Source organism: Arachis hypogaea, chromosome 17 (assembly GCF_003086295.3).
Source record: "Arachis hypogaea cultivar Tifrunner chromosome 17, arahy.Tifrunner.gnm2.J5K5, whole genome shotgun sequence".
In the NCBI taxonomy this organism is placed as follows: Eukaryota; Viridiplantae; Streptophyta; class Magnoliopsida; order Fabales; family Fabaceae; genus Arachis; species Arachis hypogaea.
In genome coordinates, this window is record NC_092052.1 from 37782545 (window position 1) to 37806958 (window position 24414).

Consider the following 24414-nt stretch of genomic DNA (forward strand, 5'->3'; position numbering starts at 1 on the left):
CACTGGTATGGCAACATGAATTGGTGGTGGTGCGAGAGGTGGGTCATCCTGCACAAATGTCATATGTACAGAACCACCACCACCAACATCACCAACGTCGGTGGAAAGCTCCATCGCTTGTTCCGCCATGATTCTCCCATTAATATCGAATATGAGTCGCACATGCTTGTCGTTGAGAAGCTGAAATAGTCGAAACCGCTAAACTCCATTACCCAACGTTGCTAACAACTTATACCCCACCCTTCTGATTTCTCTTCTTCCTGTGCCACCAATGTTGCTCAATATATCAAACTTTCCAATTCGAACAACGAACTTACGCGCCGAATGCGCAATAGTAACGGATTCTCACACTCAAATATCCTGCCATTGTTGCTGTTTCTCATACGACAATTGTGATACACATAGACAACTACATATCCGTTATTACTTGACATTTTTGCCTACTTTTTGTAAGAAAAACGAGAGAGAAGAAGATATGAAATATATGTGGAGAATGTCAAGAATTGCACATCCTTTTATAGCAGTTAAAAATTTGTTTTACTGTATCTCATTTACACTGTAAACGCATTAATTTATCACGTATCTCGTTTATAGTGTAAAACAAAATAAGGCTGGAAAACGGATTTCGATAATAATTTTTATAAGAGTAAAGAATCGTTTTTGTCCCCAACGTTTATGGTAAATCTTATTTGTGTCCCTAACGTTTAAACCGTCCTATTTGTATCCCTAACGTTTGTAAAAGTGATTTAATGTTATCCTGCCGTCAATTACACATCATGAGCGCTTTAGTTTGATTTTTAAAAATCTTTTCTTGAAGTTAGAATACAAATGTCTGGGATAGAATCGATGATCTACTCCGAAAAATAGCTCATCAAATGTTAAAACTAATTCCTACAACATTTACATAATTCACTTTTCTAGGGACATAATTGAATCTAAACACAAATAGTGGGTATAATATTAAAATCGACCACATCCAAGTGAGACCTAACTGAGAATGAATACATCTAAATGAGAATAATTGAAAAATATAATCTGATTTGTTAGTATAATTGATAGTAGGATAACATTGAATCACTTTTATAAACGTTAAGGATACAAATAGGACGATTTAATTGTTAGGAACACAAATAGGACTTACCCCAAACGTTAGGGACAAAAATGATACTTTACTCTTTTTATAATTATTTATTACAGTAATTAAAACATTTATTTTATTTATTTAAATAAAAAATCCGAATCTACGCTCTGTAAATGTTTACATATTTCCATTGTAGACTACAGCGTGATGCGGATAAACCCTTAAATAAACCCCATAACGTTAAGTCAATCTTCAATTCTCCATTTCATAAAGAACAAAACCATTTAGCAGAGATGCATAAGCGCGCCTAATCTCACTCAATCGACCTTCGAAATTCATCAATGGGCCTCATCAGCCCAAATCCAAATCCATTTCTTCTTCCCTCGCCACCGCTCAATCCGGTGGTGGTCCCTTTGAACCCCAACCTCTTTGCGCTAACCACACCGCGCTGCTCCAAAACCCTCCGCAGAAAGCTCAAGCTCCGAGCATCGTCAACTTCGGCGGCTGACCCTGATGGTGGGGGCGACGGCGGGGCTTCTTCTTGGTCCAACATTTCCCGGTCGCTTCGCCGAGGCTCGAAGCGGTTTTGGTTGAAGTTCGGGGAGATGGTGAAGAAGGAGACGGGTTTTGACTTGGGAGATGGGAATGCGAAGGTGGGCGAGTTTGTGGGGCGCGTGAGGGATGAAGTGGAAACGAGTGGAGATGAATTGGGAAGGTCTGGGACTCACTGGGTTTCCGAGTTTCTTGATTGGAATCGATGGGAACACTGGAAGGTAAACTCAATTGATTGCTGTACTGACATTTTCCCTGTTAATTTCTTCTTATATGTTTGATTTTGATGCACTCTCATTCAGTCAAAATTTATGATATACATTACTTTTGAAGTAGTGGGTGGTTAAGTTGAAGAGTTTCGCTATCACAATAAATGAAGTTTATAACATTCATATGACTTTCGAAGTTTATCAAGGTCTTTTTTTAAATAAGAGTGGGAATATACGTTTCGCATTGTTTGTAAGTTGCTGTTTTTGAAAGAAGGTAGGTGAAAAACAATTTGGTGTAATGGATATTGGTCTTATGTGATGCAAGCTGATGCTAGTTGTTGTTGAAGACTTGAAGTAGATTTTTCACAATGTTCGGGCTTAAATGAAGTTACATGACAGTCAAAAAGTCATGCTAACTATAGGAAAATATGAGAAAATATGTAGAAACCTGGGTGATAGACATGCTTGGAAAATATGTACAACATTCTGCCTAACTATAGGCTGGATGGTATCCGATCACATTTTAGATTCTAATACTTATTTTCTTAATATATCAGGGAGATAACTATAGTCTAACATGTAAGTGCGGTGTGGAGATTAGAAATATCACATGATACTTCTTGATTAAAGCACAATGAAAGATTTATTAGACAGAAATTTTCTATTTTTTTTCATCTGGTACATTTTTTGTGGCGTCTAAGTTTTTTTTATTTTTTGGTTGCTCTGATAATGGGTGTTTAGAGGGTGGTGTGGTGCCATTGTTTAGATATACCATGAGGTGATATTGAGTATCGACATAACTAAGTTTTACTGGTGTTCTCTTTCTTTTGTTGTTTTGTCTTCATTTTCTATTTGGAGAGCATGCAACATCAACAGAGGTCCCATTTCTTCCCATATTAATTTTTTTTCTTTTATTGGAAGAAGAACAAACATGATAATTATATACTTTAAAGTTCCAAAAAGATGGATGAATTCTCCATGTAGTTAAATCTCAATCCCCAACCTCATTCATTGGGTCCCTCTTTCTTAACCTTCCTCAAGGAAGCTACTTCATCTATGGAAAACATTTGTGTTAAGGTTATCATTTTAAGGTCTTAGCATCTACATGGAGTTTTGAAAATGTTCATTTTGGAGGTCATTCTTTGTTTGATGAGAGGTTGACAACTTGGCATGACTTGTTACATGACTCAGTCTCCTAGGACCTATATTTTTCCTTTTGGTTTCTTCTTACAAGGGTAGAAAAGGAACCTTAAAGCAATGGTTGAGTTGTCTTCATTTGACCTCAAGGTCAGGTTCAAGCCTGGAATTAGTCATTGATGGTTGCAATAGGTTAGGCTGCCTACATCACACCTTTTGGGTGCGGCCCTTCACTAGACCCTACGCAACTCAGGATGCTTTGACTTGGGCTGCCCCTTTCCTCTTGGGAGCATACATCTTATGCTCTCTCCCGTATTTCTCCTTTCTTGGCCTTCATAAATTATTCTTCTTAAAAGGAAAATAAAATCTATAATTGGCTTCAGTTATTTTTAATTTTCTGTTGCATTTCCTTTTTTTCCCCATTATTATTATTATTATTTATTATTATTATTATTATTATTATTATTATTAACTAAATAAGTATTGTTTTTCTCGTACTAGAATGTCAACAGTTGGGACCCTAAGCGAGTTGGTGTACTAGCTCTTTATATCTTTGTTGTGGCATGTTGTTGTAAAGGAATGTATGTCATAATTCAAGCACCTTACATAAATCGCCAAAGAAAAGAATTGACAGAAGCTTACATGGAAGCATTAATTCCGGAGCCTTCCCCAACCAACATTAGAAGGTTAGTTAATCCTCATTTATATGCTTATGCTAATGGCATATCAAATAGTTATTTTCATAATTAGCACAAATTAAATTGTTGATTTCTCACATGTTTATTTCTTCTGTATGCTTTTTTATTTTTTGATAGTAAAGGAATCCTGCTAAAAGAGAATCTATAAAATGAGGATTATATTATTCAGGTTGTGAAAAATGTGGACTACTTTTAAAATCTGGATAGGAATGTTATGCAGGGAAGGTAGTTGACGAGGGAAGGTTAAATTTAAAGAGGAGTCTCCTACCCAATAGTCCTTGAAAGTTAAAGTGATAGCCATCACTTACCTGTATGGTATAGCTTTGAGAAATGGATTTCCAAGGGAAAGAATAAATAGCATGGGTAGTAGTATTAGCATAATAGCATCTGAACCATTCCTGCCCAAGTTATACTTCTGATTACTCAATGTATAAGATTGCATTTGGATACTATTTCTAAGACAGATCTTTTCTGTCTCTGCTTTTAGGAAGCAGAAAATATAGGAATTCTGTATCCATTTTTTCGTATTTCTATCTTAGATATAGTATCCAAATGCAGCCTAAAGGAAATCAAAAGTTGAAACTAGTGGTTTTGGAGATCAATTCTTTCACACATAGCCATTTCCCGCTCATTCATTGTTTTAATTCCTCATGTACTTTTATCTCTGACAAAATCCGGTGCTCAATAGATAGATGTGGAGGGGTACAAGGAAATCAAATGTTGAAATTGGTGGTTCTGAAGAACAATTCCATGCCAAATCTTCTTTGAGCTACCCACAGCAGCCAGTTTTTCATGAATGTGCCATCTAACATTGTCTAACGAATCTCTAACATCATTTAACTTATCAACTTCCTGCGAGAGTTCATTTAAGTTTTTCCCTTTGTGAAGACTCCATTTGCAGTAAGCATAAAATTTAGAGAACTGTCTCCTCAGGGGGAGTGTTGAGAATAATGTATGGCTATTAGATTTTGTAACGAAACTTGATTTCCAATTGGAAAACAACTGTCTTCCTTTTGCTGGACTAGGTATTTCAATATATAGATGAAATTACAAAAATCATTGGCTGAAATGTAGGTTAATTTCTAGGGATCCTTAGGTTATTTATGTGTAGGCTAATTGCTAGAGATTGCTAAGCTGATTCTAATCTATTTTAGGAAATATAATATATGCAATAACATGTATACATTATATACAGTAATATTTTGCATGTGCTTAATGTATGCTGCTAGCTACCTATACGTCTTAAGAAATGGCATAGTACTAAATAGCATTTTGAATATAAGCACATCTCCCACACATTGTTTGACTTCCTCTTCTCTTTTATCTCCTACAAATTCTACAGTCCAATAGCTGGATGTAGAGGGGAATCCAGGAAAATCTAGAGACGGAAGCATTAAAAGAGAGTTAGATTTTAGTGGTTTGATTATTGGCATGATTTGCTATAAAATAATTTGGCATCATCAAATGGTTGCTGTTGTTAGTGATTAATGCTAATTTATTTTATAGTGAATTGGATACTATAAAGCAATTTCATGATCTCAACCTTGTGCTTTTTTTTTTTTTTCATTTGTGGCATGTTTTTGTTAATGTTTTGTAAGCAGATTTAAGAAGGGCATGTGGAGGAAGTCAATGCCAAAAGGCTTGAAAATGAAGAAGCTTGTTGAACAGCCTGGTGGAACCCTTGTTCATGATACTTCGTATGTTGGAGAGGATGCATGGGAGGATGACCAAGAGGCTTCCAAGGAACATGTAAAACAAGTTATAGAGGATGATGGAAGGTTAACCAAAGAAGAGAAGAATAGACTAGCGGAAGGCTTGGGCATTTTAGGTCTCTTTCACTGTAACCATTTCATTCATCTATTATTTTCTACATTTTGCTATTTGCGAGTTGTTTACACTGAATGCTTGTTACTGGTTTGGAGACGGTGAAGTATGGAATCAATCGCCTTATTAATATGGGAGCCCTTGTGTCTTGTTGAAACTATGGCCAATGGAAAAAACTCTCAAACAATTGTTGAGTGCTTTCCCCAAAAGGTCCACCTATCCAGAATCTTTTTTCTAATAATTTTGTGGAGTTGGGCTTTGCCCATTAAAAATCATACCTTAGTATAATTTCAGTCCTGTACCTTCATTCTGAGAAAGATTCTCTAACCCAGATACACACACACACACATTGCATCACTTCCCTCTTTTTTATTCTATTAATTAATATGTTTACATTCTGCTAAGCAGGCGAAGTTAAATCTGCGGGCACATGGCGTGAGAGACTTCATAAATGGAGGGAAGTCCTTAGCAACGAGCGTCTTGTTGAGCAATCGGATTCCTTAAATAGTAGATATGTAGTCGAATTTGACATGAAAGAGGTTGAAGCTAATCTTCGCAAGGATGTGGCGGAAAAGGCAACATCCACACATGGAGCTAGGGCCTTGTGGATAGCTAAGAGGTGGTGGCGCTATCGTCCTAAACTTCCTTACAATTACTTTCTTGACAAACTTGATAGTTCAGAGGTTCGTATTCATAGATTAACTTTTTAAGTAGTATGTATGTTCTTAACTATAAGTTGATTTTTCATTTGAGACGTTTTGTGGAATATATAAACTGAGAGAGGCATAATTGTAGCAATACAATATACACAAGATTTTCAAAACTAAAGAGTGAAAAATCAGAATCCACTCTCTACAGGTATACATACTATTTATTTGAAAGACTACTACTAGCTAGCTTAAGCTGTTCCTTGTTCACTATCTTAAGAGTTAAATACATAAACTTGAACATTATAGATTCTAGTTCCAGCATTACAGTAAATTTCAACAGGGGATTTCTTGTTACCCGACCGTTTTGTATGATATCTCTTATTCATAATAATATTCCTCTTTATTTGAAAAAATAAAAATGTTGCTTTACCATGTCCATGCCAAGTTAAATTTTACACACATCGATTCTCTGAGAAGATTGATGGCAGTTGCTGAGTTACATTCTTTTGAACAGGTAGCAGCTGTTGTTTTCACTGAAGATTTGAAAAGATTGTATGTGACGATGAAAGAAGGTTTTCCAATGGAATTTATCGTAAGTTGCATCAAAATTGCTATTGTTGGTCAGAAATCTGAAATCTCTCTCTCCAAGGTTTTCCATCTGTTGTCCCTTTGGGGAAAATGATTGATTAATAAAGTTCTTATTTGGTAGGTTGATATCCCTCTTGATCCTTATCTGTTTGACATTATTACAAGTTCTGGAGTTGAAGTAGATCTGCTTCAGAAGCGACAAATCCACTATTTTATGAAGGTTCTGATTGCTTTAGTACCCGGAATACTGATTCTCTGGCTTATAAGGGAGTCTGTGATGCTTTTGCACATTACTTCCCATCGTTTTCTTTACAAAAAGTATAATCAACTCTTTGATATGGCATATGCTGAAAACTTCATTCTGGTAAGCTTTTAATATCTGATAAGCTGTTGGAAGTGATTTAGTTTATTTTTGTGCATAAAATGTCTTGTATGGTTGTTCTATTTAGCATGAAATATTTTTGTATATAGTATCCTGATATGTCAGATATATAGCACGTAAGAATATAACACATGGAGGAATGTATTTAGCATGTGATTAGTAATCATAGGAAAAGATGGAGGTTTAGTGGTTGGAATTATACTGGTCATAGGAAACAATCTGTGTCACTACTTTTTCCCTTGAAAATGTAAAGGCGTATTTATCCCTGTCAACGCTATATATCGCTAAAGTTATTTGGTCAAATGCCATGTTCTTAGCAACAACCAAAAGCCCATATTGTAAAGATATATTTAGATGTTAAGTCTCCATCAGAATAATGAATTGATGGATACATGTTTATATTTATAGTGATTTCCTTTTTCTTTCTTTCTTTCTTTCTCATGTCATTTGACTTCTTTCTTCTGATTTCTATTTATGTGAAAGTTCTATTGTTTGTCAGCCTGTTGGAGAAGTTGGTGAAACAAAATCTATGTACAAGGAAGTTGTGTTGGGAGGTGATGTTTGGGATCTTCTTGATGAGTTGATGATCTATATGGGAAATCCTATGCAGTTCTACGAAAGAGGCGTGCAGTTTGTGCGGGTAAGACATTTGATATCTGCACAGCCAATTAATCCCTCAAATGCTATTATGTTGTGACATGATATTATGTAAGTTGTTTGACGAGAAAGCATATTTCAGGGTGTTCTACTCTCTGGACCCCCAGGAACAGGGAAAACACTTTTTGCCAGGACACTCGCAAAGGAAAGTGGATTGCCTTTTGTTTTTGCTTCAGGTGCTGAGTTCACAGATAGTGAAAAAAGTGGAGCAGCTAGAATCAATGAAATGTTTACCATTGCTAGGAGAAATGTAAGCCAATAAGCATTTTCTAGCTCTAATATCAAATGCATTTTAAATAATCTTGAATGAAGATGTCAGTTAAAGTTTTGTTACATAGAATTGGATATATAGTCTTGTAATCCTATTTGATCAAATTTTCCTGTTTGTTTGATAAATTGAAATTCATATATTAGAAGTTTAGAACATCAATATTATTCATTGAGATCTTGATCAATGTGATCCCGACTCCTGAAGGCCTGAACCCTACAAAGATTAGAGGTTACTGTAGAGTCCTCCCCAAGACTGAATCACAAACCCCCCATTTTCCTTCCTCCTATTATGCAGCTTACTAGTAACTAACTAGTGCAGTCTCAACAGATAATTTTTCCCAGGAGGTGAGGGCTTGTTAAGCCTTGCAAAACTGCCAAAAAGAAACTTTCTTCAGCAGTATTTACAACCTTGGCTTGTGGCCCTCAACCCTAACTCTCTTAGATAAACTCTCCTAATAAATCTTCTATTTTGCTGCACAAGTTTACTTCAGTTGATGTTGTTTATCATTTATAGCTTGGACAAGGTAGTTTACAATTACTTTTCATTTTCTACAGGCACCTTGTTTTATATTTGTGGATGAAATAGATGCCATTGCCGGTAGACATGCTAGGAATGATCCACGTAGAAGGGCAACTTTTGAAGCTCTCATTGCACAGCTTGATGGGGAGTAAGTTATTACTTTGAAATAGGAAACTATATATCATTTGAAGTTTTTATATCATCATAATTTATATTTGTTGAGATTATGGATCTTAGGTAGGAAGTGAAAGAATAGGCAAGATAGATATATATGTTAGATATGAAGCCACTCGTGTACTTTTACCCCAAAAGTTAAGCTTTTAGGAGATGACTCATTACATAGTATTGGAGTTTTTATTGTCTAATGATCTAGAGTTGATTCTGGTTGTAATAAAATAAGTTTCAGCACAAGATAGGTGGCCTTGTGCAATCTCTTTGCTCCAAGCTCAAAATGCTCGAAGTGAGGAGGGGTGTTAGAAATGAAGTTATTCATGTATCTGTAGCCACAACTTAAACTTATAGGAGAGATTGCTTTCAACGTTATTATTAGAATTTGATATATTATGATGATGACGATGATAGAAGATAAAGATGATATTTATTTATAATAGTACAAAAGCGCTAATCCTAATTAAACAAAGAAACTAATAAAAGGAAATATGGAATTGATTCTTAAAAAATTGTATAATTCTTTTTAAACTTTAAGGGGCAGAATTTTTTTTTCTTCTCACATACTTGTTCTTGCTTGTTTCAAATAAATCCCATTGAGTCAGAAATTTGTCTTCTCTATTTCTCAAGTGGTAGCTCTTGGGGTTTGGGCTACAATGAAGCATATCTTCATTTAAAGATTTTGATGCTTGTTGTTGTGTTCGTAGTCTTATTTATTTTTGCATTTTATTTCATGGAACTTAGAATTTGGTATATTTTAGCTATGGTTAACTACCAATTTTGAGGTTCGAAAGATTCAGTCGCTGACAAAAAAGGTCCCTGAAAGATGTTATCGACAAAACAGACGCTGAATGATTTGAAAATACGACAAAAAGAACCAATAAATATTATAATTTTTGTAAGTAATAAAAAAACTTTCATATTTAGCAAACGGCTTATCCATTAGCTCTAAATTTTTGTGGCAACAATTGAATAAATATTTAGAAGGTGCACAAAAAAATTCAGAGCAAAATTTGATCTCTAGATTTTTCTTTTTATTTTTAAAAAAAAAAATATGATCATTCACAATAATTTTTTTTTTTAAAATTCACTCGACAAAAAATTACCAAATTTTAAGGATAAAAAGATCTTATTTTTCTAATAATGATTGCAAAATTTTGCATCAAAATTTGATTTCTAAAGTCGTTTTTTAAAATATATATTTAATATCTAATTCTTTTTGTCGTGTTTTTAAATCTTTCGGGGGCTTATTTGTCCTTAATGTCTTTTAGGGTTCATTTTGTCACCGATGCAAACTTTCAGGTACCATTTTGGTAGCTTACTCTTTTAGCTAAGTTACGTCTCATAGTGATCACCATCGAAGTCTTCCTTATTTCAGTTATTTATTGAACTTCACTATTGTCATTGCAGTAGAGCTACATAAGTTAGGAATCTCTTTTTATTTTGATTTCATTACATTGTCAGTGTCATTGATTTTTTATTTTTATATTTTTTTCATTACAATAGGAAGGAGAAAACCGGTGTTGACCGTTTATCCTTAAGGCAAGCTGTCATATTCATATGTGCCACAAATAGACCAGATGAATTAGATCTTGAATTTGTTCGTCCTGGGCGTATTGATCGTCGTCTGTACATTGGTTTGCCTGATGCCAAGCAAAGAGTCCAAATTTTTGGTGTGCATAGTTCTGGAAAGCAACTTGCAGAGGATGTTGATTTTGAAAAGGTATATTGCTTATCTATTCAAATTCACTTCTCTCTTTTCCATTGAACTCATACATTGATTTCTACATCAACAGCTTGTTTTCCGAACTGTTGGATTCTCGGGAGCAGATATAAGAAACCTTGTCAATGAAGCAGCAATAATGATGGTGGGTTTCTGCTGCATTTGATTTTATTCTTTGTTGTGCTACTAACTTCCAGATTTAGACCTGCTGTATGCAACATCATGGTGCTGTCTTCAGTGTGACTTTAATATGTCTGTAGTGGAAGGGAATGTGATTATCACGGTTAAGAACTATATAGGTTTTGGGTAAGGGGAGTTAAAGTACAAATGATAGAGTTGATGCATTACAAAACATTTAAGGGCTGCAGCATCTATTTGTTTTTTAATCTGAGAAGGCTCGAAGTGAGCTGGAGCATAGTCCAATCTTCTCATTCAGTTTATGAGAATTGACAATCATGTATTTTTCATTTATAGTAGGAAACTGTTATAGAGAAACAAAGCCTTAACCTAGTGTTTTTGAGTGCTAGTAGTAGTTATGAAAGCCCAGTCCCATGAATAGCCATAATCAAATCCTTGCATAGCTTCTGACCATCTTGTATGCAGTTTACATGGTAAATTCCCCTTGCTGCCCTTCCCTCTGTTACTGTATTAGTAATCCAGGATAAGATGCAAAATTAAGCTTTATTGGCTACAGGTGAGGAAAGGGCATTCAAAATTTCCCAGCAGGACATTGTTGATGTATTAGATAAACAACTTCTTGAGGGCATGGGTGTGCTTCTCACTGAGGAAGAGCAACAGAAATGTGAAGAAAGTGTACGTGTATTACCATTAGTTCTTCTCATCTGAATTGGTGATAGTGAAACATCTTATAGTTGAACTCATTACTGTAATTTAGGTATCTGTTGAAAAGAAGAGACTACTTGCTGTTCATGAAGCTGGTCATGTTGTGTTAGCTCACTTATTTCCTCGGTTTGACTGGCATGCATTTTCGCAGCTCCTGCCTGGTGGTAAGGTATGCTATCTTGTTACAGCAATATGCAAAATGATCATATTGGACTTTTGCCATTCCTTTTGCCTTTGCTCATCATCTCTCCCTATCAAAAAACTTTAATTGTCAGATATAAAATGAGTTGTTTAATATGTTTAAACCTCCTGCCTACACCAGAGCCCTTTAGGCTTGAAGCAAGGAGAATGCACAAGCTCATGTACCTTGTGTTCGAATATAACACTTGAAATATACGAATGGAGTGAGACAAGGATTGTGTTTTGGATGAATTCCCTTGAGAGAATTATCTCCCAGCGTCAATATATATATATACATAGGTACAGAAATAAAATCCCTTAATACTAGGAGATATGATAGAATCAGATCCCTTAATACTAGGAGATAGAATCAGATCCCTTAATACTAGGAGATCCAACAGAATTAGATATCTAAAGATGGAAACTATATCAAAACAGATCTAATCTGATATTCAACACTCCCCCTCAAGCTGGAGCATATAAATCATATGCACCAAGCTTGTTACATATGTATTGTATCCGAGGACCCCGGAGAGCTTTGGTGAAAATATCTGCAAGTTGATCGTTGGAGTTGACAAAGGCTGTTACTATTTCCCCACTTTGCAACTTCTCCCTTATGAAATGGCAATCAATCTCTATGTGCTTGGTCCGTTCATGAAACACAGGGTTGGAAGCAATATGTAAGGCAGCTTGATTATCGCACACCAGTTCCATCTTACTCGGCTCACAAAACTTAAGTTCCTTAACTAATTGCTTCAACCATATAAGTTCACATGTGGCAAGTGCCATAGCTCTATATTCAGCTTCCGCACTAGATCTTGCTACAACATTTTGCTTCTTACTCTTCCAAGATATCAAGTTTCCACCAATAAAAACACAATAACCAGATGTAGAACGTCTATCAGATGGAGATCCTGCCCAATCTGCATCAGTATACCCAACAATCTGGTTATGTCCTTTATCTTCATACAACAAACCTTTTCCTGGAGCACCTTTGATATATCTAAGGACTCTAACAGCTGCGTCCCAATGACTATCGCATGGAGAGTCAAGAAACTGACTTAGGATACTTGTGGCAAATGAAATATCTGGCCGAGTGACTGTCAAATAATTCAATCGGCCAATTAATCTGCGATATCTACCAGGATCTGCAAGAGGTTCTCCTTGATTTGGACTAAGTTTTGTATTGGGATCCATTGGTGTATCTACAGGTCTAGAATCCAACATTCCAGTTTCTTCAAGAATATCTAGAGCATATTTTCTCTGTGAGATACAGATCCCCGCATTAGATTGTGCCACTTCAATTCCTAGGAAATATTTTAACTTCCCCATATCCTTAGTCTGAAAGTGATCAAACAAGTGCTGTTTTAACTGAGTGATTCCCTCATGATCATCTCCAGTAATGACAATATCATCCACATAAACAACCAGATATATGGAGGTCATGGAGGAAGAATGACGGAAGAAAACTGAATGATCTGCTTCACTTTGAATCATGCCAAATTTAGAAATAACAGCACTAAAGCGACCAAACCAAGCTCTAGGGGATTGTTTCAAGCCATATAAAGATCGGCGTAAATGACATACTAAGCCGGAAGACTCCCCCTGAGCAACAAACCCGGGAGGTTGCTCCATGTATACTTCCTCCTCGAGATCACCATGTAAGAAAGCATTTTTAATATCAAGTTGATGAAGAGGCCAATGGCGAATGGCAGCCATAGAAAGAAAAAGACGAACAGAGGCCATCTTCGCAACAGGAGAGAAGGTATCACCATAGTCCAAACCAAAGATTTGAGTGTAGCCCTTAGCCACAAGGCGGGCTTTTAATCGATCAATGGTTCCGTCTGAGCTGACCTTAATAGTATAGATCCAACGACAACCCACAGTAGATTTGCCCGGTGGCAGTGGAACAAGATCCCAAGTACCAGTAGAATGTAAGGCAGACATCTCCTCAATCATAGCCTGGCGCCACCCTGGATGTGAAAGAGCTTCTGCTGTTGTTTTGGGTATAGAAACAGAAGACAAAGAGGAGGTAAAAGCATAGTGCGAAGATGATAAACGATGGTAACTGAGAAAATTATAAATAGGATTAGGATTACGGGTGGAACGAGTACCTTGTCTGAGAGCAATAGGAGGACTACTGCTAACTCCCGAAGAAGGATCCAAGGACGGTTCAGCCACGGGTTCAGGAGATGAGTTATCTTGGACTGCAGGCCGTGGGCGGCGATGATAAACTTGGAGAGGCTTTGTGGGAATAGGAGGCCCATCTAAGTAAGGAACAGGAAGCACCTCCGTAATGGAAGGTGAAGTGATGTCGGGTGCAGAGAAAAAAGGGGTATTCTCAAGAAAAGTGACATCGGCAGACACGAAGAAACGATTAAGAGCTGGAGAATAACAACGATAACCCTTTTGAAATCGAGTGTACCCTAAGAAAACACATTTGATAGAACGAGCAGTTAACTTGTCTTTGCCTGGGGTAAGATCATGGATGAAACAAGTACAACCAAAGACTCGTAGTGGAAGAGAAAAAATGTGCTCATGAGGAAATAAAATGGAATGAGGAACTTGATTTTGCAAAACAGAAGAAGGCATACGATTAATTAAATAACATGCAGTCAGAACAGCCTCACCCCAAAATTTAAGGGGAACATGAGTATGGAGAAGAAGAGTGCGAGCAGTTTCAATCAAGTGACGATGTTTACGCTCAGCCACACCATTCTGTTGAGGGGTATGAGGACAAGATGACTGATGTAGAATGCCTTTGGAGGACAAGTAAGACGAAAAGGGTGCTGAAAAATACTCACGAGCATTATCACTTCGTAAAATTTTAATTGAAGTTTTGAATTGGTTTTGAATTTCAGAACAGAAAGACTTGAAATGTACAAATAATTCAGATCTGTCCTTCATTAAATATAGCCAAGTGCAACGAGAAAAGTCATCAATAAAGGTGACAAAATAACGAAAGCCTGAATGAGAAGTAACTCGACTAGGTCCCCATACATCAGAATGAATAACAGAAAAGGGAGACGCAGCCCGTGTATTGACACGACTTGAAAAAGAACTACGAACATGTTTACCTAAATGACAAGTTTGACACTCTAAGGTAGTAAGACGAGATAAACTCGGGACCATAGCTTGTAACTTCGAGAGGCTGGGATGTCCCAGGCGACAATGGACCACGTCCGGAGACTCAACAGCAGCAACAGAAGACACAGTAGTAGTGGGTAAGGCAAGCCGATACAGTCCTTGAGACTCACATCCTGTACCAATCGTCTGTCCCGTCCCTCGATCCTGCACAATGACGGAGTCAGCAAAAAAGGTAACAGAACAATTGAGAGAACGAGTAAGTTGGCTAATAGAAATCAAATTGAAAGGACAATTGGGCATGTAAAGAACAGATTTCAAAGGTATTGTAGGAAGAGGAGTAGCTTGACCTATTCCCTTAGCACCAATTTTAGAACCATCAGCCAAAGTGATAGAAGGAAGAAATGCAGGGTGTTCAAGTTTAGAGAGGACAGAAGAAGTACCAGAAATGTGATCAGAAGCACCTGAGTCAAGGACCCATGGTCCAAGAGAAGAGGAATGAGAGATACAAGCAACAGAATTCCAGAGTGGGCCACCGAAGCAACGGGAGTAGATGCCTGCTTTGAAGCTTGGTACTTGAGAAACTCATCATAATCATTGCCAGAGACAAATATCCCTTGTGGTTGTGCGGCGGAGTGAACGTCAGATGGCTCATTAGTTTGGACAACATTAGCTACCTTAGTAGGACGACCATGGAGAGCATAACATTTATCCTGAGTATGACCAATCCTATGGCAATGGGTACAACTAGGGCGAGTACGATTACCACGACCATTACCACGACCCCCACGGCCGCCGCGAGTGGGCACTTGAAAGGACACTTGAGAAGAAGATTGGGATGCCAATGCAGTTTGGTCAAAAGTATGGGTCTCAAGAGAGGGGCCGGATTGCAAGAGTCGTGCAAATACGTCTTGAAGGGAAGGAACGGGTGAGGTGCCCAATATTTGTTGCCGAAGAGATTCAAGTTCAGCTGGAAACCCAAGTAACGTAAGTACCAAAAACAGCTTTCCCTGTTGAGCATGATGTTCATCAGCATTAGACACATAGGGAAGGAGAGTCGAAAACTCTTCCCTGACAGCTTCCACAGCCCCAACATAAGATTCCATATCAGTTCCTTGAAGCTGTAAACTACACAGCTTCTTAGCAACATGGTAAAGTCTTGCAATGTCATTAGTGTATAAAGCTTTAGCACGATCCCACACCTTTTTACAAGTTTTGTAAGCCCGAAACATAGTCAGCTTTGGTGGATCAATGGTCTGCCACATAAGGTTACATAGCTGGGCATCAATCTTCTTCCAAGTGGTTTTGTCAGCGGCGCGAACATCATCAACAGATTTAGTAAGGTGGTCTTCATAGCCTTGGCCCATGAACCAAAGTTCTACAGAATCAGCCCAAGAAAGGTAATTTTTGGCACCCATCAATTTTTCAGAGGTCATTGTAGCGGTTCCAGAAACGACAGTTGTTAGAACAGCCGGTTTACCACCATTGGAGTTGGTGTCGGGGATTACCTCAGAAGACATGATGGCAGACACTCAGAAACGGCCGGAAAAAGCCTGGGCAGCGGAGAAATTTTGGGGACAGGCCGAAAAAAACAATTTCTGACGAAGAGACACAGCTGATAGTGTCAGCTGGTGGGAAAAGGGAACACGGCTGAGAGATTGCAGCCGGAAAAGAAGAAAAAAAAAAAAATAGAAACCAGAGCCGGGTCGGAACCCGCTCTGATACCAACTTGAAATATACGAATGGAGTGAGACAAGGATTGTGTTTTGGATGAATTCCCTTGAGAGAATTATCTCCCAGCGTCAATATATATATATACATAGGTACAGAAATAAAATCCCTTAATACTAGGAGATATGATAGAATCAGATCCCTTAATACTAGGAGATAGAATCAGATCCCTTAATACTAGGAGATCCAACAGAATTAGATATCTAAAGATGGAAACTATATCAAAACAGATCTAATCTGATATTCAACAATAACTAATTGATTTTATTCAAAAAAGGGTGCTGCCAAGAATTGAACAGTAGACCACTTACTCATGGAAGCTTTGATGTCGTGTCATGATCCATCTCTTTCAAAAACTTAATCTGTTATGATAAAGAAGGATGAGTGGCTTATATTTTAACACTAATGAATTCTTGTTCTGCTTAATCAGGAAACAGCAGTATCTGTATTCTACCCTCGGGAAGATATGATAGACCAAGGTTATACAACCTTCGGTTACATGATGATGCAAATGGTAGTAGCACATGGTGGTCGATGTGCTGAACATGTTGTCTATGGTGATGATATAACTGATGGAGGCAGTGATGATCTTGAAAAGATAACAAAGGTAATTAGTAATTTTATATTTTGAGAATTTTGGTACCTCTTGGAAATTATAAATACTGATATGGTTATTATAGGCTGTATTTAAGAAATCACATCATAACTATGCGACTCAGATGTCTACCAATTTATCAATTTGGAGAAGATAAATTTATCCCTTTTGTTGGTTATTGAGGCATATATCAAGATAAATCAAGATGATGTTGAAAACAATTTAAGATCTATGGCATTTTGCAGTCTTTGGATCCATTTGATCTATTTGGCTGGACTGTAATTATAGAACCTAGTAAAAATTCACATATCATAATTTTTCTTATAGAGCGAATTGTTCTTCTGGCTTCTATAAAGTGACACTATTCAGCCAATAGCTTAGTTTAAGTGGTATATTTATATTATATTTGAGTAGTTTTTTTTTCCTATGAACTTTTTTCAGTTTCTACTCCTTAAGTTCAAAGCTTTTGGCTTGAGTAAATTAGCTAAGATTCTGTGGTAGAGTTGTTGGCTTTTGTAATGTCATGGTGTATGGTTAGAAAGGAATTATACCCCCTTTTTACGATGCCTTTTCAACTGTTGATTTCTTTTGGATAGGATTATACTTTTGCCTTCCATTTGGTACTCAGCACATTATTTAGTGGGGACCTTAAATAATATTCAAAGGGATTAACATTCATTGTTACATAGCTTATCTTTTTGGCTCACAGTTATACCTTTTGTATCTATGTCAGAACATAGTTTATCTTCACCTGTAAATTCTATATTATCTGCTATTTTTTCCCCATCCAAAATAAAAACGAATGTAATATCTAAAATAACAAACCAAAACATACCTACTAATTTGTACATAATTTTTTTATGTGCTTGTAAGTTATTGAAGCTGTTAGTGAACTAAATAAATGTAATTTATTAGACATACCTCATTTATTAGACATCACTACTTGGGGTTATTAATCTCCTCCTCCCCCCCCAACCACACACACACACACACAAAAAAAAGAAAAACATGGGAAGGGGTTTGTTGGTGGTGGATCTCACTTCACTATTTTATGCATGACCTCTTTTTGCCTCTAAAGTTCAGTTACTTTTCTTTATAAATTTGATTGATTTGAGAGATTACCTTTCCACAGTAGTATATGGTAATAAACTCATTTGATTTTCATTAGTTTGTTTCTCACTGAAACTCATTTCAGATTGCCAGGGAGATGGTTATCAGCCCTCAAAATTCAAGGTTGGGTTTAATGGCATTAACAAAAAGGGTTGGATTGCTCGATCGGCCAGACAGTCCAGATGGCGAGCTGATAAGATATAGGGTATATATTTCTTCTTTAAAGTAGGTAATATATGATTTTCCTCTCAATATTGTGAATGTAATTTAGCTTTTCTTTCTCTTTATACTTGTGCAGTGGGATGATCCTCAGGTAATTCCTGCAAATATGACACTAGAGGTATCTGAGCTATTTACACGGGAGTTGACAAGGGTAACTTCTGATATGCTTTCTCTGTCTTTTTGTTTCCGCTTTTGAAAGTAACTATTAAGATGCAAGGCAGAATAAGCTTTGAAACATGTGTAATATATTTGGTGCATTTTAAAAAGTTTTCATTTGTGACAGGAATTCAATTTATTATTGCTAATATAATATGCTTTCGATATATGTCTATTTACTTTCTAATTGGAACTATATGATAGAACAATCATAATACTCTTGAATATGTGAAGTAATGACTTACGATTGTGATCCCTGTACCTTAAATAATTTAAATACATTTTTGATATGTTGTTTGATTCTTATGCAATGACAGTACATTGAAGAAACAGAAGAACTTGCAATGAATGCTTTGATGGATAATAGGCATATATTGGACATGGTTGCTAGGGAGCTCTTGGAAAAGTCAAGAATAACTGGATTGGTATGATGCACTTTTTAAGCTGTCACATTTTTTTGGCTTAAGAATTTTGGTTAAGAATGTAGATATACTGGAGTCATATGAAGGATTTATATATGGTCTTCATTGACTTGGAAAAGGCATATAATAGTTACTAAGTGAGGTACTATGGAAGGTCTTGGAAAAGAAGTAAGGATAACCTATATTCTTGCAATTAAGGAGATATATACGATAGGGTTACAACTAGTGTGAGAATCCAAGATGTTATAAGAGCGTACCTTTTCATAATTCATACTAATTGGAGGTGCTTATTGAACATATGCAAGAAACCGTACCATCTTACGTGCTTTCTACAGATGATATTTGTACTTATAGGTGAATCAAGGAAGATTTAAATGGGAAGTTAAATTTGTGGTGACAAGTTTTGACAGTACACAGTTTACGTATTAGTCACAATAAGACTGTGTGTGTCTACTGTAAATTTAGCAAGAGAAAGAACTCAAACATAAAAGTGAAAGTTGGAGAAAATAACATACCATAAATCAAGAGATTTTAAGTATCTTGGTTGTATTATTCAAGACAATGGAGAAATAGATGATGATGTAAACAATAGGATTCAAGTGTTGGTAAAAGTGAAGGAGTGTTTTGGGCTTCATTTGCAACAAAAATGCATCTTTAAAATTTATGGGTAAATGTTATCGGCTTATTGCATTGTCATTAGACCTGATATGTTGTATGGAATGGAGTGTTGGATGGTACAAGGTGAATACGAATATACGTATAGTGTGATCGAAGTAAGAATGCTTAGAGGGATAAGTAGCCATATGCAAATGGATAGAATAAGAAACAAGGACTTGAGAGAGAAAGTTAGGGTGGTACCTATTGTTGAAAGAATGGTGGAATCTCATACTAGATGATTTGGACATGTGGGGAAAAGACCGGTAAGACATCAGGTCAGAGAGTAAATTAGATAGGAGATGGACCAATGTTTATGGACAAATAGAGACTAAAGACTCTAAATGAGGTTATCAGGAGAAGTCTAATAAATAGGTTTATTTTAAACATGATATATGACATATTTATATAGCCGATCCCACCTAATAGAAGGCATTGCTGCTGCTTTTGTTGTCTTCATAATTCTTTCAATAGAAGAAGTGGGATCTGATTGATATATAAGTATCATATAGTTGTTTACTTGTTTTTTGTTCCTCATTTTTGTTTATGGTTGGTTCTCGTAATAGAAGTGCCCTTCGTATATTTCTATCTTATGTGAACATTTATATGGCATATTGTCTTTTATTTTGAACTCATACATTTAAAGGAGGTTGAAGAGAAAATGAAGCCATTGTCTCCCGTAATGTTTGAGGACTTCGTCAAGCCATTCCAAATAAACATAGATGAGGTACCTTTCTTCTGATATTTTTCAATCTCCTTTCGGTCCTTTCTCTGTTAATATCATGCATTTGGGAGCTAGAATAAGCAAATTAGGAATCAAAACCATACATTTTTTATTCTCCTTGGACATGTTGAAATTTGGAATCATGTTAAACAATTGTTGATCTTCAAAGAAACTTGTAGGATGATGCACTTCTTTTTTCTTCCAAACAATTTAGTTACTATAGTTTCATTAATGCAGGAGGGGCCACTTCCTCATAAGGATCACGTGCGATATCAGCCACCGGACTTGTATCCTGCTCCTCTCCATAGATGCTGACACATTTAGATCCCATATTTCCACAACACTTCTGACAGAACTAGTTACAGACACAGGAACCTGTTTAGTGATGATTATGGATCGGGTAGAAGATAGTGGAGCTTTGTGTACATTTTCACTCTTGAATGGTCCAGGGATAATATCTCAGCTGATGAAGTCTTCATGCTGTTTATGCTTTGAAACTGATCAAACTTGTGTTATTAAATAGAGGAAGAAAAACTACTTGACGTATATGTGAAGAATAGTGTATATCCTTTTGTATTAACATGGAAATATGATAGAGGAATGATTCAATTTAGGAGTGGTTCCAACCCCTAATTAGATAATAGATTATATTTCTCCCACTTCTTGTTGCTTGTCTAGATCTTACTTTAAATTTTTCTGATTCGATCCTTGAGTATTGACAATAGGCTTTTGCATCAATTGTATAATATAAATCTATTAGCCAGCAATAAATTCTTAAATGGAGTTTAGATCCACGACAAATTAGTCCTTGATTTGTTGGGTGCTGGGTTGGAGGATATTGTAGAGAAAAAAAAAAGAAAATTAATAAAAATTTCTTAAAAAGCTTGTACACACCGAGCCCCCGTTCTAGTAACTTAGTAATTATTACAATCAAGAATTGATCATGGATAATCACTACAATACATACATCTTAATCTAAAATGAAACAAACTACTATATACATGCATATGTGCATAAAGACATGAATCATTACTATTATGGTTCTGAAAATTGGACCAAATAGACCGATCTAATCATGAACCGTCTCATTCTACGGTTCGGATCAACGTTTAAAACTGTTTAGCTACATTGAAACGGCGCTGTTTTGTGCTTTCCTGAAGAAAAGAAAGCATTCTCCTTCCCCTTGAGCAGCGCAACGCAGGTTTCTGACTTCCCCTTCTCCTCATTCAGAATTTCAAATACAGCCCCCACCTTCCAAAACACAAATCCTAGGTTACTCCCTTACCGTTGCAAGGGTCTTACTCAGTGCTGTCGTCCATTGCGCTTAGACACCACCGTGTCTTTATCTAGTCGTCTGTGTCTCCGCCCTTCCTCATTTCCCAAAACACAACCCTAGCTTATAATAATCTTCCCCACCGTCACAAGGAGTGAGACTCAGCGCTGGCGTCGCATCTGCTCGAAGGTGCCGTCCCTACTGCTTGTCTACTACTCGAAGGCACCAAATCCCTTCTTCTGCTACAAATCCCTCTCCCTCATATTTTGCCACTTCTCCGCATTGCAAACATAAGACTGCCACTTCTTCATACTTTGCCTGTTCGAAGACCACCGAAGGTTAGTCAATTTTTCTTGCTTTCTCTTTTTGTTTTTAATCTGTTGTTTATAAAAAAAATGTGATTTGGTTAATTTAACTTTTAATGTGTTCAGAATGATTTAGTTAAAAATAATTAGTTAATTTTGTGTGTGTTTGTGAGCTCTGATCTCTTATGATGCTATGTTGTAATGTAGTTGACTAATTGCTTGGTTTCGAATTTATGATGAGACCTGAATTTGCTAATTTGTTAAACGGGAGACTTAAATTTGTTGAATGGGAAGCTTGCTAATTACTAATTTAGTTATGCTACTCATTGTTGATTTTGGGTGCATTTTTTAGTTTTGAATTTGTTAAAAGAAAACCTGGTTAATTTTTGTGGGTTTGCTATTTAGTTCTACTTTGTGTAACTTCGTATCTTGCAAAATTAATCTTCCAATGGTTCTAGTTAAGTGCATAAAAAACTCTTTCAAGCCTTGATCAGTTATGTATGAGAGAAGAAGATCAAAACTTCGACTATTATCAAAGGATTTGAGACTTCGAGGTAAAAGAGTCTTTAAAGCAGATAAAAATGGTAGGATAGTTTAGTTTTTAGCCATGAGTAATGTCAATGGAAACAATATTAACTAATCACACTAGATCACGAATCTAAATTGGATATTAATGACTCAAGATTGTCTAATTGCTCTTTCCAAGCAAAAAATGTTCAAAATCTACTCTAAACCTAAACCAAGCATTTTGTCAAACACTTGGAAGGTACAAAAGGAGAGCATAGTAAAATTGTAAGAAATAATAAATTTTACAACTACTCAATGCAAGAAAATGACAATAACAACTCAAACAAGCTATAAAAGAACATAAAACATCAAATGGCATTAAATGAAATCAAAAGTGACAAGAGTGTTCATAAACTAAAAAGTGGCATAAAAGGGAAATTAACAAGAAGAACTAGGAGAATTAAACTACTAGAACATGGAAATATAAATGAAACTACACTAAAACAAGAATTAAAGAGAGAAATTAAAGAGAAAATTAAACTAAGAACCCTAATTTCTAGAGAGAAGAGGGAGCTTCTCTCTCTAGAAACTACCCGAAAACATGGTCCTAAGCTACCCTAATTGCTCCCCCCTTGGCCCTTCTTGAATTTGGCTTCAAATAGTTCAGAAATGAGTTGAATCTGGGCCTGGATGGCTCAGAAATCGCCCCCAGCGTATTGCCTTTAAGTTAGTCACGTGTTGCTTGTCGCGCATACGCGTAGGCCACATATACGTGTTGCCCTGAATTCTGCAAATTCTCATTTCTTCATGAATTCTCCATCTTGCATGCTTTTCTCGTTACTTCTTTAATCCATTCCTTACCTCTTAAACCTGAAATCTCTTAACAAACATATCAAGGCATCAAGTGGAATCAAAGTGAATTAAATTTAGCAAATTAAGGGCCTAAAAAAATGTTTTTACTATTAAGCATAATTTAGGAGAAATTCACAAAATCATGCATTTCATTGAATAAATGTGAGATAAATTGATAAAATCCTCTAAATTCAACACAAGATAAACCACAAAATTGGGGTTTATCAGACGATCCGATAATATTCCGATTGAAGTTTGGAAGGACTTTTGAGAAAAAGGCATCAATCAGTTAACCAAGCTTTTTAATGAGATTTTAAGGTCAAAGAAGATGCCAGATGTGTAGAGAAAGAACACCTTGGTACCCATCTATAAGAATAAGGGGGATATACAGAGTTGCAGAAACTATAGAGGGATCAAGCTCATGAGTTATACCATGAAGTTATGGAAAAAGGGTGATAGAACAGAAGTTAAGACAAGAGACACAAGTAATAGAGAACTAATTTGGTTTTATGCCTGACAGATCCACCACTAAAGTTACATACCTGTTAAGAAGGATGATGAAGAGGTATTGTAATAATAAAATGGATCTACATATAGTGTTTATTGATTTAAAAAAAGCATATGATAAGGTGCCAAGGGAGGTCTTATGAAAGGTTTTGGAAAGGAAGAGAGTAAGGATCACATATATTCGTGTAATTAAAGACATGTATGATGGGGCTATAACTAGTGTGAAGACTCAAGGTGATGTGACAAAGGAATTTTCTATTGATACAGAATTACAACAAGAATGATCCTTAAGTCCATACCCTTTCACATTAGTCTTGGAAGTACTCACAGAGCATATCCAAGAGCCTGTGCCATGGTGCATGCTTTTAGCTGATGATATCGTCCTTATGGGAGAGTCAAGGGAATACCTAAATAAGAAGTTGGATTTATGGAGAGAACCTCTAGAAGTGTATGGTCTACGCATAAACCGTAGCAAGATGGAATATATAGAATGTAAGTTTGGCCACCGAAGGAAAAACTCTAATACAGAGGTGAAGATTGAAGAAAACATCCTATGAAAAGTTAAAAGTTTTAGGTATCTTGGGTGCATCATACAGGATAATAAAAAGATTGAACATGATGTAAATCATAGGATCCAAGCAGATTGGACAAAATGGCGGAGTGCATCTAATTTTATATGTGACAAAAAGTGCCTTTAAAACTTAAAGGTAAATTCTATCACACTGTTATTAGCCTGCTATGCTTTATGGTACAGAGTGTTGGGCGCCCTAAGAGGAGCACGAACATAAGT

At 36.3% G+C, this 24414-nt stretch overlaps 2 protein-coding genes across 2 annotated transcripts; one reads left to right on the forward strand and one right to left on the reverse strand.

Annotated features, from left to right (window-relative positions):
* Positions 1-1250: 1250 nt before the first annotated feature.
* On the forward strand, positions 1251-20839 carry LOC112766777 (ATP-dependent zinc metalloprotease FTSH 12, chloroplastic). Its single transcript, XM_029294718.2, has 19 exons — positions 1251-1854; positions 3481-3665; positions 5279-5505; positions 5910-6184; positions 6666-6743; positions 6861-7103; positions 7621-7761; positions 7861-8028; positions 8604-8716; positions 10243-10459; positions 10533-10608; positions 11154-11272; positions 11355-11471; positions 16728-16904; positions 18088-18207; positions 18301-18375; positions 18698-18805; positions 20103-20183; positions 20418-20839. Exons 1-19 carry the CDS (start codon positions 1423-1425, stop codon positions 20493-20495), a joined length of 3030 nt encoding a protein of 1009 aa, XP_029150551.1. The 5' UTR covers positions 1251-1422; the 3' UTR covers positions 20496-20839.
* Positions 11719-12991, reverse strand: LOC140180940 (uncharacterized mitochondrial protein AtMg00810-like). The gene has a single exon (XM_072222772.1). The coding sequence runs from the start codon at positions 12977-12979 to the stop codon at positions 11948-11950; it is 1032 nt and encodes a 343-aa protein (XP_072078873.1). The 5' UTR covers positions 12980-12991; the 3' UTR covers positions 11719-11947.
* Positions 20840-24414: the final 3575 nt, after the last annotated feature.